The following is a 15,152-nucleotide window of genomic DNA, read 5'->3' on the forward strand; positions in this document are numbered from 1 at the left end:
GATCTGAAGCAAAAAGCTGGTACAGTAATCTCTCCAGTTACCCTGCCTGTTTGACACTAACAACAACAAACACAGATTAAAGCAATAAGTACAAATAGAAATTTAAACCTGTATGATCAAATCTTACTCTTGAAATTATATCATTTTCCACTTTACTTCTATAACTTCTTTTACATCTGTATACTATTAACACAGAACACAATACCTGCTTCCTGTATTTACATCATCCAATCAGCGTGCTGAACATTGTCACGTGGTTTGCAGTGACGCGTTTAGGTTCGCTTGGAGTTCATTTAGATTTTTCTCCGTGTGAAAACCGCAGGATAAAGCTATAAGTTGACAAACTCGTCGGGTGAATCGGACCGGAGTAAACGAACTACATGTGTGAAAATTCCACGAAAGAGTGCCTCCGTACACAGAATGCATCATCATCATCAGGAGGGGCGGGTTCCTTGGCAGCTGAGATGACGCTAACAGCAATCTCTCTAGGTGTTTCCTTCCTGCTCAAAGTTTCTTCTTCCTGAGGTTACTGTCTGATGATCGTGTCCGTGTGAAGGTAATGTTAGCAGTCTGTAATGTTTTCCTGGCTAACATTAGCTGTGTGCAGAAAGTTATTCAGGCTTATGATATTTCAACCAGCAGTTCGTAGCTGCTGACTGTAGTATAGAGACTTCTGGTAGACCTTAAATACCATTACTTAGCTTAGCTCTTAGCTTTCCTGTCAGCTTGGCACAGTTTAGAAAAGCAGTGAGACCTCATAACACGAAGCCAACATGACTTTATCAGTCCTGTATCAGTGAACTAATTAGCTTCCTCTGCTCTCACAGGGGCATGAGTCTATGCACCGCTGATACCTACAGTACAGTATCCATTAGACTGCCTTCAGACAGCGAAGCCTGTAACAAAACAGGTTATTGAGTATATTGAGACCATTTAAAGAAGATCGCATATGACTCACAGTTTACAGCTCAATGGAAGAATTCAGATGTTGAGATGCAACATATTTAAAATAGAATTTTTACCTTTTCCTTGCTTAGCTTAGTATTTTGAAAATATTACAGCTTGTTTTCTCTTCTTTTAACAGTCTTAAAATATTCAGTTGCCCCTTTTAAACAATAGAATAGCTACACTCTTGTTTTCACCACAAATGTTTAACATTTTATTATTACCTGGTTTGTTTTGATATGGCTGCATATCTTAAGGGCAGTTGCACTGAGTTATGCTGAACTCTTTGAATTTACTGTGTGAGAATGCTGGGCAGTATGCACAAAAAATAATCTGTTTTTATTTTCTATTTCATATATAAGGATAACAATACATTTCATTATTTCTATTTTATATCTAATATCTCTGCTTTTCTTTATCTATATGGGTAACACCCCCTCCAATCCATTATCAGAATAGTTGTCCAAGAGCCAAGGAGCACTTGTGGAGAGTTATACAGGGAATGCAGAATTATTAGGCAAGTTGTATTTTTGAGGAATAATTTTTTTATTGAACAACAACCATGTTCTCAATGAACCCAAAAAACTCATTAATATCAAAGAATGAATGTTTTTGGAAGTAGTTTTTAGTTTTAGCTATTTTAGGGGGATATCTGTGTTTGCAGGTGACTATTACTGTGCTGGCAAATTAACAAAAAACAAATATATACCCATTTCAATTATTTATTTTTACCAGTGAAACCAATATAACATCTCCACATTCACAAATATGCATTTCTGACATTCAAAAACAAATCAGCGACCAATATAGCCACCTTTCTTTGCAAGGACACTCAAAAGCCTGCCATCCATGGATTCTGTCAGTGTTTTGATCTGTTCACCATCAAGATTGCGTGCAGCAGCAACCACAGCCTCCCAGACACTGTTCAGAGAGGTGTACTGTTTTCCCTCCTTGTAAATCTCACATTTGATGATGGACCACAGGTTCTCAATGGGGTTCAGATCAGGTGAACAAGGTGGCCATGTCATTAGTTTTCTTCTTTTATACCCTTTCTTGCCAGCCACGCTGTGGAGTACTTGGATGCGTGTGATGGAGCATTGTCCTGCATGAAAATCATGTTTTTCTTGAAGGATGCAGACTTCTTCCTGTACCATTGCTTGAAGAAGGTGTCTTCCAGAAACTGGCAGTAGGACTGGGAGTTGAGCTTGACTCCATCCTCAACCCGAAAAGGCCCCACAAGCTCATCTTTGATGATACCAGCCCAAACCAGTACTCCACCTCCACCTTGCTGGTGTCTGAGTCGGACTGGAGCTCTCTGCCCTTTACCAATCCAGCCACGGGCCCATCCATCTGGCCCATCAAGACTCACTCTCATTTCATCAGTCCATAAAACCTTAGAAAAATCAGTCTTGAGATATTTCTTGGCCCAGTCTTGACGTTTCAGCTTGTGTGTCTTGTTCAGTGGTGGTCGTCTTTCAGCCTTTCTTACCTTGGCCATGTCTCTGAGTATTGCACACCTTGTGCTTTTGGGCACTCCAGTGATGTTGCAGCTCTGAAATATGGCCAAACTGGTGGCAAGTGGCATCTTGGCAGCTGCACCCTTGACTTTTCTCAGTTCATGGGCAGTTATTTTGCGCCTTGGTTTTTCCACACGCTTCTTGCGACCCTGTTGACTATTTTGAATGAAACGCTTGATTGTTCGATGATCACGCTTCAGAAGCTTTGCAATTTTGAGACTGCTGCATCCCTCTGCAAGATATCTCACTATTTTTGACTTTTCTGTGCCTGTCAAGTCCTTCTTTTGACCCATTTTGCCAAAGGAAAGGACGTTGCCTAATAATTATGCACACCTGATATAGGGTGTTGATGTCATTAGACCACACCCCTTCTCATTACAGAGATGCACATCACCTAATATGCTTAATTGGTAGTAGGCTTTCGAGCCTATACACCTTGGAGTAAGACAACATGCATGAAGAGGATGATGTGGACAAAATACTCATTTGCCTAATAATTCTGCACTCCCTGTAGAAAGGAATCAGCATGTATCAGTGTTTCAATGCACTTAACCACCATCGACTGTATGAATGCTCACCACACATGATTCCATAGCGGAAGAAACGGCATGTTGAAGTGTGTTTTTGAAGTTTACTGATCAACATTTAGACAAGCCTGTGAAATGCTAGAAGAATAAAGTCTGATCATGTGAGACCAAAACTGAACTCTTTGGATGCCACACCATGTTTTGAGATCAAAAGGCACTCCATATCACCCAGTGAAGTCTGGAGGTGGGAACATCAAGCTGTGGGGCTGTTTTTCAGCATATGACACTGGCAAGCCTTATACAATTGAATGGAAAATGTATTGAGACATTCTTGATTTAAAAAAAAAAAATCTGCTGCCGCCTACCAGGATGATGAAGATGAAACCAGTGTGAACATTTCACCAGGACAATGATCCCAAAAAGAGATTCAATGAAACTGTCAGTTGGTTTTGGAGACAGAAAATTAAGATGCTAGAATAAACCAGCCAATCACCTGATCTTAATCCAACTGAAAATCTATGGAAAGAACTAAAGCTCAGAGTTCATGGAAAGGCTCCACTAAACCTTCAGGATTTGAAGACCTTGTTTAAGAAAAATTAAACAAACTTTTCACATTGCGAGTCTAGCTTTTTCTTGTTGCGTTTGTATGCTTAACAAACTGATCCAAACACTTTCATCCTTGAAAGATTCTCCCTGTTAGTGTATAGTGTGGCGTTTGTACTACACTTTTTTTTTTTTTATTGCAAGAATGATACCCATCATTAATTTCAAAACTTATAGTGGTTAGATAGTAAAGTCTGTCATACAGTTGTTCTTGTGGATGCACCCGTTCATTGCACCCCTCACAGAGAGTGACTGAAGCTGCAATGGCTATCGCTGCTTTGACCAAGAAGATGTGGATATGAAAACAATGATTGTACAGCACTTGTCTCAGAGTTCCTGATGACTTCAATTCACCCCCTTCAATGCAATGCCAGTCCTTCTTGCTCTGCCAGTAAACTCCAGAAAATACTGTTATGGTTTAAAGGTCTCATTAAAGTCTATAAACTTCTCAATGTCTGTTATTATGTGTGACATTGCCCTAACATCAACCACAAGTCCTTTGTTTCAATCCGCAAACTTAGAATTCACCTATCTTGAATGCTAATGTGTTGTCTTCAGTGCCAGTTGTTTGTTTTGCATTGGCTTTCTTTCTTCATCTCCAGTTTGAATCTTTATGAGTGGAAGGGAAAAAAAAGTGCAGCACCATTTCTGTCCTCTGGACTTGCCAGGTTATTTATTTTTTTTGGCCACAATTATATCAGGTTAACATTACTTTACATTACCTCCTTCTATTTGTCTGTCCTTCTTACTGGGACACTTTGCCATAGTCTTCTTCATTTTTGTCATCTTTTTCATTGTCTTAATCCTCATTGGCCTCTCTCTTCCTTTAGAGGCACGGGTGGGGAACTCCAAGCCTCAAGGGCCGGTGTCCTGCGGGTTTTAGATCTGTCCTTGATCCAACGCAGCTGATTTAAATGACTAAATTACTCCCTCAACATGTCTTGAAGTTCTCCAGAGGCCTGTAATGAGCTAATCATTTGTTTGACCCAGGGTGATATCTAAAACCTGCAGGAAACCAGCCCTTGAGGTCTTGAGTTCCCCAGCCCTGCTCTAGAGGTGCCCCAGGAACTTTGCCTCACATAACACATAGTTTTTGTCATCTCTGTAGATGTATAATCTGTGTTAACTGCTCCCTTCTGGACTCATAACCTGTTGGCACAGCCATCATAATTAGATTTTTTTTAAATTTAATTTATTACACATGCACACTCATACATGTCATAGGTCAAAGTGTAAGTGTAAGAGCACATCCCCAACAATTTGTGCAACACTTAACAAAAGCTGAGTGTCTCACCTTCAAGTCTTTGTTTATAATTAAACTATGACTTAAATATGGTTTTGGTGAACACCTCAAATAAAAACAGCTTCTATGTCTGATCATAAATCCACTGAAGTTGATCAATAAATCCTCTAAATGTTTCATTGAGGCTGCAAAAAGTTTTAATGTTTAAAGTATCACCACACTTTAGAAATACTCAATTAAAGTGTGACTGCATTTAGAGTATGACTTCCGTTATATGCGTACATACTCATATAAGTTCTCAGCTGTGCTCTAATATTAATGTCACTGTAGTTTTCCGCGTGAGTCCATGGAGTTAACAACAGTTCAAAATCAGGACTTAATCTCTGATCATAAATAGTTATACAGAAGAAGTTCTCAGAGCTGCTATCAGTTTTCTGAATCCTCCTTTTTTCTGATCCTAAACACCACATTTAAAAGTTTGATTCTGTTCATCTGGACGTGGTGTTTTCATTGGGAGAAACGTTTCGTCACTTAACCAAGTGACTTCTTACGTCTCGGGTGACTGCAGGTTTCCCCAACCTTAAACAGTACATTTGCATAAACAATGAAACCAGCCCACTGAATGAATAATGGGCTGTGAGGTCAGTTTCTTGATCATTAATATGCAAACAGTCATGATCATTGATCAAAGACCATTGATAAATAGCCATGAGTACCATTCACAGAGAGTTGGGGAATGGCTGCAATCACAACATTGTAAGATGGCAAAAGATGTACCCTTAGGCCCCCTCCTTGACATGGTCTTTCCCTTTTCATGTAAATGGCCGCCTTGTCTTGAGAAGGCCAGCTGTGGCAGAAAAGAAGCAGCTGATATGTGGACAGCACACACGATGAAAAGTAGGATTTCAATTGATGTGCACATGAATGATTTGTGTTTTCTCTGCAGGCAAAGGTAAAAAATGTGTGTGAGCTGATGTGGATGTGAATTCAGCAGCATGGATCAGTGTGAGGACATAGAGGAGGGAGTCCCTCCCTCTAAAAGAGACAGAGAGAGCCAGGACAAAGGTCAGAGGTGAGATGACCATCTCTAAATGTCCATGACTCTTCTCCATGTCACAGATCAGCACTCACATCACTGCACCATCATTATTCACAGGAACCAACCTGGACCTGAACCCAGCTGTTTTTCCTTCAAGAGTGACCAGTCGATTCCTTTTTATATTGGGTTTAAAGAAGGCTGCTGTTCTCCTGCAGAGAGGTAATGTGTGTCTTAATGCTTTTGGTGAGTTGGTGTCTGTGAATAAATCCTCCATCATGTTTAATGTCAGCTCAGCTCTTTCTTACACACATTTTTACACACATTGTCCTGCTGACAAGTTTGTTTTTATGGAGGTTTGTGGATTCTTGCAGGGATAAAATCAAGAGCAATTCAATTTATTTATATAGCACTCTTCACAGGATAAAAACCACAAAGTGCTTTACAGTCATATAAAACAGATATACATAAAATACACCAAAAATCAAACATACAGCAAAAAATCTAATTAAAAGCCAGTCTAAATAAATGAGTCTTAAACTGCTTTTTAAAAGAATAAATATAAGCAAGAGCATTAACGGTGAGCACTGAACATTTAATCTAAAACCAGAAGAAAAAAGTTTAGACTTTGTTTTGTCTAGAAACTGGTGTACTATAGTACAGCAAGTCCCTCAGTTCCAGCCTTCGTGTACATCCCCTCAGTGGCTTTAAATTGAAGCTAAGTTGATACTCATGTGTTTGTCTGCTTTAACAGAAAGAAATGGCTAATTAGAATAGTTACCTGTAAATATATCCAAAGATGAGTTACACAGGTTACCCGAGTTATTGGATAATTATATTTCTGTGAATGTGTTTCTGTGGTTGTCACTCACTCTTATTCAGTTTCCTGTTAATGAGCTAACAGAGAACAGCTTTTCTGCTGTTACTAAAGAAAATATTTCCCATCAATTTGTCAAAATGATAACTTAACTTTATGGTGACCTTTTGAAGTTGCCCTATGGCATAGGCCCAATCCAGATCAGTCAAACGTGGCATGGTTTTAGCCAACCCCAACTGACCACTGTAGCAGGGTCCATGCTCACAGGCACCAGTCAGCTTCTGATTGTCAGTATCTGGGATACCAAAACCTCAAAACGGTAGTCAATAGCAGAATAATCTGTTTGAAATTAGCAGAGAAGACTTGGTAAGTTTTTCACTCATATACTCAACTATGCTGCTCAACCTATACCATGTTTGGCAGCACAGCATGACATGAACTTTGTGTTAGTGTTTTGAAAAACATGAGTCGTAAAGAATGCAAAAAGCCACTGACCTTCACTTAACTGTCTTTGCGTCAGATACTACAAGGCACTTTTAGAGCCCCAAGCATTCGCAGGAGACAGCTGTGTTGCTTTTATTTATTTATGTTTTCTTAAGGCACTGAGAACCATAAGCATCCTGGATAGCCAGCTCTATGTTTTCTCATTTATTCTTTACAATTCCTCCACAGGGTGGACCAGCAGAGCTCAGAGGTTCCCAGTGATCAGTCTGCCCAGCAGCATCAAACACAGCTGGACTCCATATTTATGGTCTGTACATGTACAACTGCTACAATACTACAATTCTTTTCTGTTCACTCATCTCCATGCTGGGTGTGTGGATTGTGTTGTAGTTTAGGAGATAGAGCCAGTTGCCTAGTTGTCTGCAGTAGTGGAGATGAGGTGAAGAAAATTGTATGAACAACCAGGCATGACCTATAGAGCAACACACATGCAGCACACACCTCATTGAATGGTTTTACTTCATTTTTACTACTTTCTACATTGCAGATATATACTGAAGACATCAAATACAGTGTCTTGAAAAGTATTCGACCCCCTTGAACTTTTCCACATTTTGTCACATTACAGCCACAAACATGAATCACTTTTATTGGAATTCCACGTGAAAGACCAACACAAAGTGGTGTACACGTGAGAAGTGGAACGAAAATCATACATGATTCCAAACATTTTTTTACAAATAAATAACTGAAAAGTGGGGTGTGTGTAATTATTCAGCCCCCTGAGTCAATACTTTGTAGAACAAGCTTTTGTTGCAATTACAGCTGCCAGTCTTTTAGGGTATGTCTCCAGCTTTGCACATCTAGAGACTGAAATCCTTGCCCATTCTTCTTTGCAAAACAGCTCCAACTCATTCAGATTAGATGGACAGCGTTTGTGAACAGCAGTTTTCAGATCTTGCCACAGATTCTCGATTGGATTTAGATCTGGACTTTGACTGGGCCATTCTAACACATGGATGTGTTTTGTTTTAAACCATTCCATTGTTGCCCTGGCTTTATGTTTAGGGTCGTTGTCCTGCTGGAAGGTGAACCTCCGCCCCAGCCTCAAGTCTTTTGCAGACTCCAAGAGGTTTTCTTCTAAGATTGCCCTGTATTTGGCTCCATCCATCTTCCCATCAACTCTGACCAGCTTCCCTGTCCCTGCTGAAGAGAAGCACCCCCAGTTGTTAACAATGGCTTTCTTCTTGCCACTCTTCCATAAAGGCCAACTTTGTGCAGTGCACGACTAATAGTTGTCCTATGGACAGATTCCCCCACCTGAGCTGTAGATCTCTGCAGCCCGTCCAGAGTCACCATGGGCCTCTTGGCTGCATTTCAGATCAGCGCTCTCCTTGTTCGGCCTGTGAGTTTAGGTGGACGGCCTTGTCTTGGTAGGTTTACAGTCGTGCCATACTCCTTCCATTTCCGAATAGTCGCTTGAACAGTGCTCTGTGGGATGTTCAAGGCTTGGGAAATCTTTTTGTAGCCTAAGCCTGCTTTAAATTTCTCGATAACTTAATCCCTGACCTGTCTGGTGTATTCTTTGGACTTCATGGTGTTGTTGCTCCCAATATTCTCTTGGACAACCTCTGAGGCCGTCACAGAGCAGCTGTATTTGTACTGACATTAGATTACACACAGTAATCACTCTATTTAGTCATTAGCACTCATCAGGCAATGTCTATGGGCAACTGACTGCACTCAGACCAAAGGGGGCTGAATAATTACGCACACCCCACTTTGCAGTTATTTATTTGTAAAAAATATTTGGAATCATGTATGATTTTCGTTCCACTTCTCACGTGTACACCACTTTGTGTTGGTCTTTCACGTGGAATTCCAATAAAATTGATTCATTTTTGTGGCTGTAATGTGACAAAATGTGGGAAAGTTCAAGGGGGCCGAATATTTTTGCAAGCCACTGTATATGAAGAAAGATGTCAAAGTATCCACCCTTTGGCACTATAAACCCTTGGTCTTTTCTCAATGAGCTTCAGTCACCTGTGTAAGGTTTTCACTTACACTTGTTTCTTGTCATGGTTCATTTGTGGAATTTCTTGCCTTCTTAATGGGGTTGAGACCATCAGTTGTGCTATGTAGAAGCTTAGGCTGTCAGGTATTGTTCCAACCTATTTGAAAACTGTTAGCTGATTAGTTCTTGCCATAATATGAATTCTAAGTATAGAGAACAACAGTCCATCATTACTTTAAGAACTGACACTTTGAATGTGTCCCCAAGTGCAGTTGCAAAAATTATCAAGCGCTACAACAAGACTGGCTCACATGAGGACCGTCCCAGGAAAGGAAGACCGAGTCACCTCTGCTGCTGAGGATAAATTCATCAGTCACCAGCCTCAGAAACTTTCAGAACTTTTTTCCATAATAAATGAAATCATCTGTATAGATTTACTTTGGTTATTAGAAGTTTCGTAGTTCCCAGGCTTGTCAGGTCTTTGGTATATCTTTTCCACTCACCTTTTGCTTCTGAAGTGGTTGGTCAGGACAAGAGATGGCACCTTTATACCTGTATGCAAAAAAAAAAACACTGCACCCAAAATATGTCATAGTTGAGCAATACTGATCAATCTAATAAACTTAAATCTACACCATCCTCCGTGTTCTGGTATTCTAAACAGTGATTTGCAGAAATACTAAACAACCTAAATAATAGGGTTGCCAACTCCCAGCAAAAAAAATAGGGAACCACCTCCCCACCCGCCGCCTGATGATGCTTAATCAATGTAATCGACTTTTTTTTTAATGCACGTGTTTAAAAAAAAAAAAAAAAAAATGCACAGAAATCAATTATTTTCCTACAATAATTAAATAGATTCAACATCTTTCTTCAACAAAATTGCAGACTGCACAGATGGTACCTTCTGGTAGTTGCACGTGAGTGAGTGTGTGTGTGAATGGGGGGTGCGGTTGTGTGACTTCCTGCTGATCACAAAAGGGTCACCTCCCTTACGATGTATATGGCTCAATTACTGTAACGGTCTACTATACACAAACACAGGTGAGGTCATAAATGGCAAGAAGTAAACATCCTCACTACATAAGAACAGAAACCGAACCTTCACATAGGATGTGCCTGTAGTTAAACACTATAGCTAATTTCAACCTAACACCGGTAACTGCCAAATTTATTTGCCATTAAAACAGAAGGATGGTATCTCCATGAAACCTCTCTTGACATGTCTAGATGATATTAAAGTTTGGTTGGCTTTAAACCTTTTAAATAACCTTTTTATAAAAAGAAAACAGAGGTGTTGGTGTTTGGACCCAGTGGTCCCTGTGAGCCTTCCTCTGTTGATTTGGGACCCTTGGAAGTTTATTTTAAACCTGTTGTTTCTGACCTAGGTTTTAAGTTGGACAATGGTGGGGTTTTTTTTTTTTGGTTTTTTTTTTTTTTAAATTGGCCAGCCAAATTAGAGCAGTGAAGTCCAGCTTTTATCATTTAAAGCGACTGGCAAGAGTGAAATCTTTCTAGGCAGCACCTCGAAACAGTGATCCATGCATTTATTTCATTTATTTCTTTAATCAGTTTTCCATTTGACGTTTATTCAGCAGTGTGAAAACTTTAGAACTTTTAATCTCAGCCAAACTGGTTTACTCACAAATAAATAAAACACTGAAAAAAGCCAAACAATAACATTTTTAAGTTATATAAATGACCTATATTTATCATGTTTAACCTGAGTAGCAAAAAATGGGGTTTTAAAACGATGTGCCGGTAGCTCGCTGTTTTCGCTGGCTTTAGTGAGCTGGCTAGCTATGGAGCTCGTGGGTAACAGACGTCTCCAAGACATTGGGAGCACTTTTGCAAGTATGTGATGTCTTGATAAACCGAGCAGATATTTGAAGTTTACACAGCTACATTCTCGCCTGAAAATATGTTAAAAATGTAATTTGTGATCCAGAAAGAATAAGAGTAATATTAAAACTAAGTAGCTGCCGCCATTGTTGGAAACTGCAATTGGCTGGGCCGCGCTATGAATTCTGAGATATGGTGGGTCATGAAGGATACACCCTACCCATCTTTCAAATCTGGGGAAAAGGAGGAAGCATTTGTCAACCGCATTTGGAGGAGTCTACAAATTTGGCCAGCCGCGTCGCTGTGACGTAATCGGCCTACAAATGCGGCCTCAGGAGGATGCAGCCCATGAATTTGGAACCCCCCCATCACTCTCTTAGGTCAGCTGACCAGCTGCTCCTGGAAGTACCGAAATCCAGAAGGAAGCTTGGAGGGGACAGGGCCTTTTCTATCGTGGCTCCTAAATTATGGAATAACTTGCCCTTGCACAATAGAGAGACCCCTTCACGCTCCACTTTTAAAACACATCTTAAAACAAATTTTTATTCTTTAGCTTTTGACCTCATTGAGACTCGTAATTAAATTAGTTATTTTATTAATTATTTTGCTTTTTCTCTTATTTGGCTTTGATTTAGATAAACCATATCCTAGTCATGAGAGATTAGGGATGGGTATCGTTTAGGTTTTATCCAAACCGGTACTTTTGAAACGGTGCCAGTGCTTAAACGGTGCTTGAACTCTTTAAAGCCGGTCGGAGTGGGCACGCTCTGTTTTGCGTAACTATTTTTAAATCCCGGTAGCACTGCAACCACGTAAGCTAGTGCAATTTTTTTTGAATATGAAACCAGAGGAGTTGTACTTACATCTTATGCCATCAGCTTGTCCTAGGTCACAGTTTCCTTCCACACATAGCTTTGCAAAAACTGCATAAAAAGTACTTGCAGCAACAAAAACATAATATTCCAGAAACACGCTTTGCTGATCCGATTAGTTCTTCTTAACACTTCCTACGTCCATCAGCGCGAACTATCGCATGTCCGCCATGACCTGCCCAAAACCGGAAGTGATGTCATTTTGCGGAAATGTAGTTTTTTACCATCAGGGCCTTATGAGCCTATACTGGTCTTTTTAAAAGTTATGTTTGACTTTATGACTTTCTGTGTCGTTTCTGGGATGCTTAAGACTCATATTGCACTGCTGGAAATAGTTCATTTTGATGCATATGCTGTTTTTTTGCAAATTTGCATTATAATATTTATTTTCGTTTGTCCTGCAGTATATAAAAAAACATGTATTTCAAAAATAAAACTATGAAGACACTTGAAATAAATTTCCTGTGATGGGAAACTATTTTGTGCAACTTTTTTGTATTTACAGTTTTGAGGGTTAAGCCTCTTAAATTTCTCTAACTAGAAATATATGTTAAAAAAACAAAAATGATTTTCAAATTTTTTTTGTAGTTTATTGCAATTTTTTTTGCAATGTATGTAATTACTATGCACTTAATGCATACATATTATTAAAATTTGGACTATAATGGTTATATTGATGTATATCAACTTGAAATGCTCCCAAAAATGGCTCCACAACATGTAAAAATATAATATAAGCTCTGGCGGCCTTGGTTCTATGGTAGGTCTTAAAGGGTTAAAGAATGAAGAACACAAACTTTGTCCAAAAACCTATTATGTTTTTACTTTTAGCAGTCTCCTTTTTTTCCGCAAAATGATAACTAAGTTAGCCTTTTCTATTGATACAACATACCTCCTTTGTTTGGAACCGGTGCTTAAAAAATGGAAAACACAAACTTTGTCCTAAAACCTCTCATGTTTAATTGTTTTTTTTTTTTGTTTGTTTTTTTTTGTAAAAATATAACATTGTTAGCCTTTTCTGCAGCTATAGGGCATATATGGTATCACTCTTGGCTGGAAGCAGTGCTTAAACAAAAACACAAACTTTGTCCAAAAACCTCTCATGTTTAGCTTTTTCCTCTTTTTCTTTGGTCATTTTAGCCTTTTTGGCCAGGGTGAAGGGAGTATCTGCCATCAAACAAGAAGACAGCCGCATGTAACTACGACTGTGTTTGCTAGTTCACCTTACATGCATTAATTTAATAACATGGTGTGGTGAGAATAAGGCACGGCGGGTCCAGGGATCAGTGTTTAAAGCCATTTTATTTCCATCACCTCACACCACAACCACCCAACCCCTGAGTCCTCGTGTTTTTAACTTGGCGGACGTGATTAAGGATGCCGTGCAGGTGCGTCCGCCCTCCCTACACGGCACCGCCGGCCACGCCCCACCACATACCCCCATCGCCCGACTGAGGCCGGGGAGCCATCCGGCCGAACCTACTCACCCCCCACCGCAAGCGGGAGAGGGGATCAGCCCGGACCGTCGGCACCCCCGGACCCTGGCCTAGCGAGAGGGAGGTGTCTGTTCTGGTGGCCGCCCACTCATCCAGCGGCGCCGGTCATGAGGTGGGTCCGGGGGTCGCCCACGTATCCAATGGCAGCCCCGGAGCTGGACCGGAGGCGCAGCCGGCGTGACATTGAGCCGGGGCTCATGGGCGGCTGAGCAGGCGTCCAGCACGCCGGACCACACCACACGCCGGCCTCTGGTGGAGGCGAGGCCGCTCTGCTCCGCCCGCCGACCTCGGGCTTCGGTGACGCGGACTCCCCTAGCACGGGCACCTCCGACATATCCCGCGGCTCCTCGGGCACCGCCTCCGCGGCTGCAGCTGTTGCTGCCGCCTCTCCTTCCAACCGGCGCAGACCCTCGCCCGCCTCGTCCTCCGCCTCCGATTGGAGCGGCTCCTCCACCGCTCCCGGCAGGAGCAGCCCTTCACCCGGCTGTTCCTCCTCCTCCGGCAGGCTCGGACCCCCGCGTGACTCGTCCACCACCTCCAGCTGCCGAGGTGCCCCACACAGCTCCTCCACCGCTTTCCCACAGTCAGTATACCCCGGTGGGGGTGGCGGCGTCGAGGTCGCCCAGGCCTGGAGCATCGCGGCCAGCTCTGCCATCTTCCCCAGGTGGCGTTCGCTCTCCTTCCGCAGCTCTTCCTGTTGGCGACGCACCTCCGCCGCCTGCTCCCGCTGGGTGGCCGCCATTTCGGCCACCATCTCGGCCAGCTCTTCCCTTCCCTGGCTCTGGTAAGTACCCGCCATGCCGCCTCCTGGGTTTCGGCACCAGTGTGGTGAGAATAAGACACGGCGGGTCCATGGATCAGTGTTTAAAGCCATTTTATTTCCATCACCTCACACCACAACCACCCAACCTCGTGTTTTTAACTTGGCGGACGTGATTAAGGATGCCGTGCAGGTGCGTCCGCCCTCCCTGCATGGCACCGCCGGCCACGCCCCACCACACATGGTTAGCCTACTCAACATAAATTACAAACAAACAACATTAAGCTACTCACCCAGAGAAGAATGGCTGCTGCTGCCATCATCATCCGTCATCATTTCTGCTACACTGGCAGGTAGCAGAAGGTTCTTGGGGGATATCAGTACCCATCCCTATGAGAGATGGCATCCAACTTCACACTGTGAAGCTGGCATATAGAAATATACTATTTTTTATTTTTCTGTTAGGGCTCTGTATTTTTTTTTCTTTGGTTAGTTGTGAGTATTGCATGTTGTTTCTAGTTCTTGCACTGCACTGCAGTGATCGAAAGATGTTTTGCCGAATGTTTGCACTGGACATTAATGGGAAAAATGCAGCAGAGGTGAACCAACACACAACAATGACAACCTATGGATATCATAAACTATCCCTTAATTGTGTTGCTATAAGCTCAGGCTGAAAGGGGATTTCCTGTGATGCACTGAGCTTTTGTTCTTCACTGCCTTCTTTTTAATCCACAGGTGTTTCTCTACCTATGCCATCTCATTTAACTTAATTTAATCCTGCATTCTGTTCTAGCTTCTGGAGGAAAACATCATCACCTTTGTGAAGAATGAGCTGGGCAAGATCCAGAAGGTTCTGAGTCCGGATTATACGGAAGCCTTAGAGAGTCAGAGGGAAGATGAAGGTGATGAGCAGAAGTCGAGCAGAAAGGCATTTGTTGAGATCACAATGTACTTCCTGAGGAAAATGAAATATAAGAAGCTGGCTGATCATCTACAGAGCCGTAAGAAGATTCCTTTATTTAAGTGTGTGTGT

General features: G+C 41.7%; 1 protein-coding gene across 2 annotated transcripts in view; it reads left to right on the top strand.

Moving 5' to 3' along the window:
• The first annotated feature begins 277 nt into the window (after nt 1-277).
• The window catches only part of LOC113015865 (NLR family CARD domain-containing protein 3-like), a 46,997-nt gene continuing 32,122 nt past the window's right edge, over nt 278-15,152 (top strand). The window contains exons 1-5 of one of the 2 annotated variants that reach the window (XM_080297633.1): nt 278-556; nt 5,782-5,907; nt 5,992-6,093; nt 7,361-7,439; nt 14,913-15,120. In XM_080297633.1, the coding sequence (XP_080153759.1) occupies nt 5,831-5,907; nt 5,992-6,093; nt 7,361-7,439; nt 14,913-15,120 (466 nt within the window). In that variant the 5' untranslated portion in view covers nt 278-556; nt 5,782-5,830. Of the gene's footprint in view, nt 557-5,781; nt 5,908-5,991; nt 6,094-7,360; nt 7,440-14,912; nt 15,121-15,152 lie in introns of those variants that run through there. The other variant, XM_080297634.1, reaches the window with a different exon arrangement.

Source organism: Astatotilapia calliptera, chromosome 23 (genome assembly GCF_964374335.1).
Source record: "Astatotilapia calliptera chromosome 23, fAstCal68.1, whole genome shotgun sequence".
NCBI classification, from domain to species: domain Eukaryota; kingdom Metazoa; phylum Chordata; class Actinopteri; order Cichliformes; family Cichlidae; genus Astatotilapia; species Astatotilapia calliptera.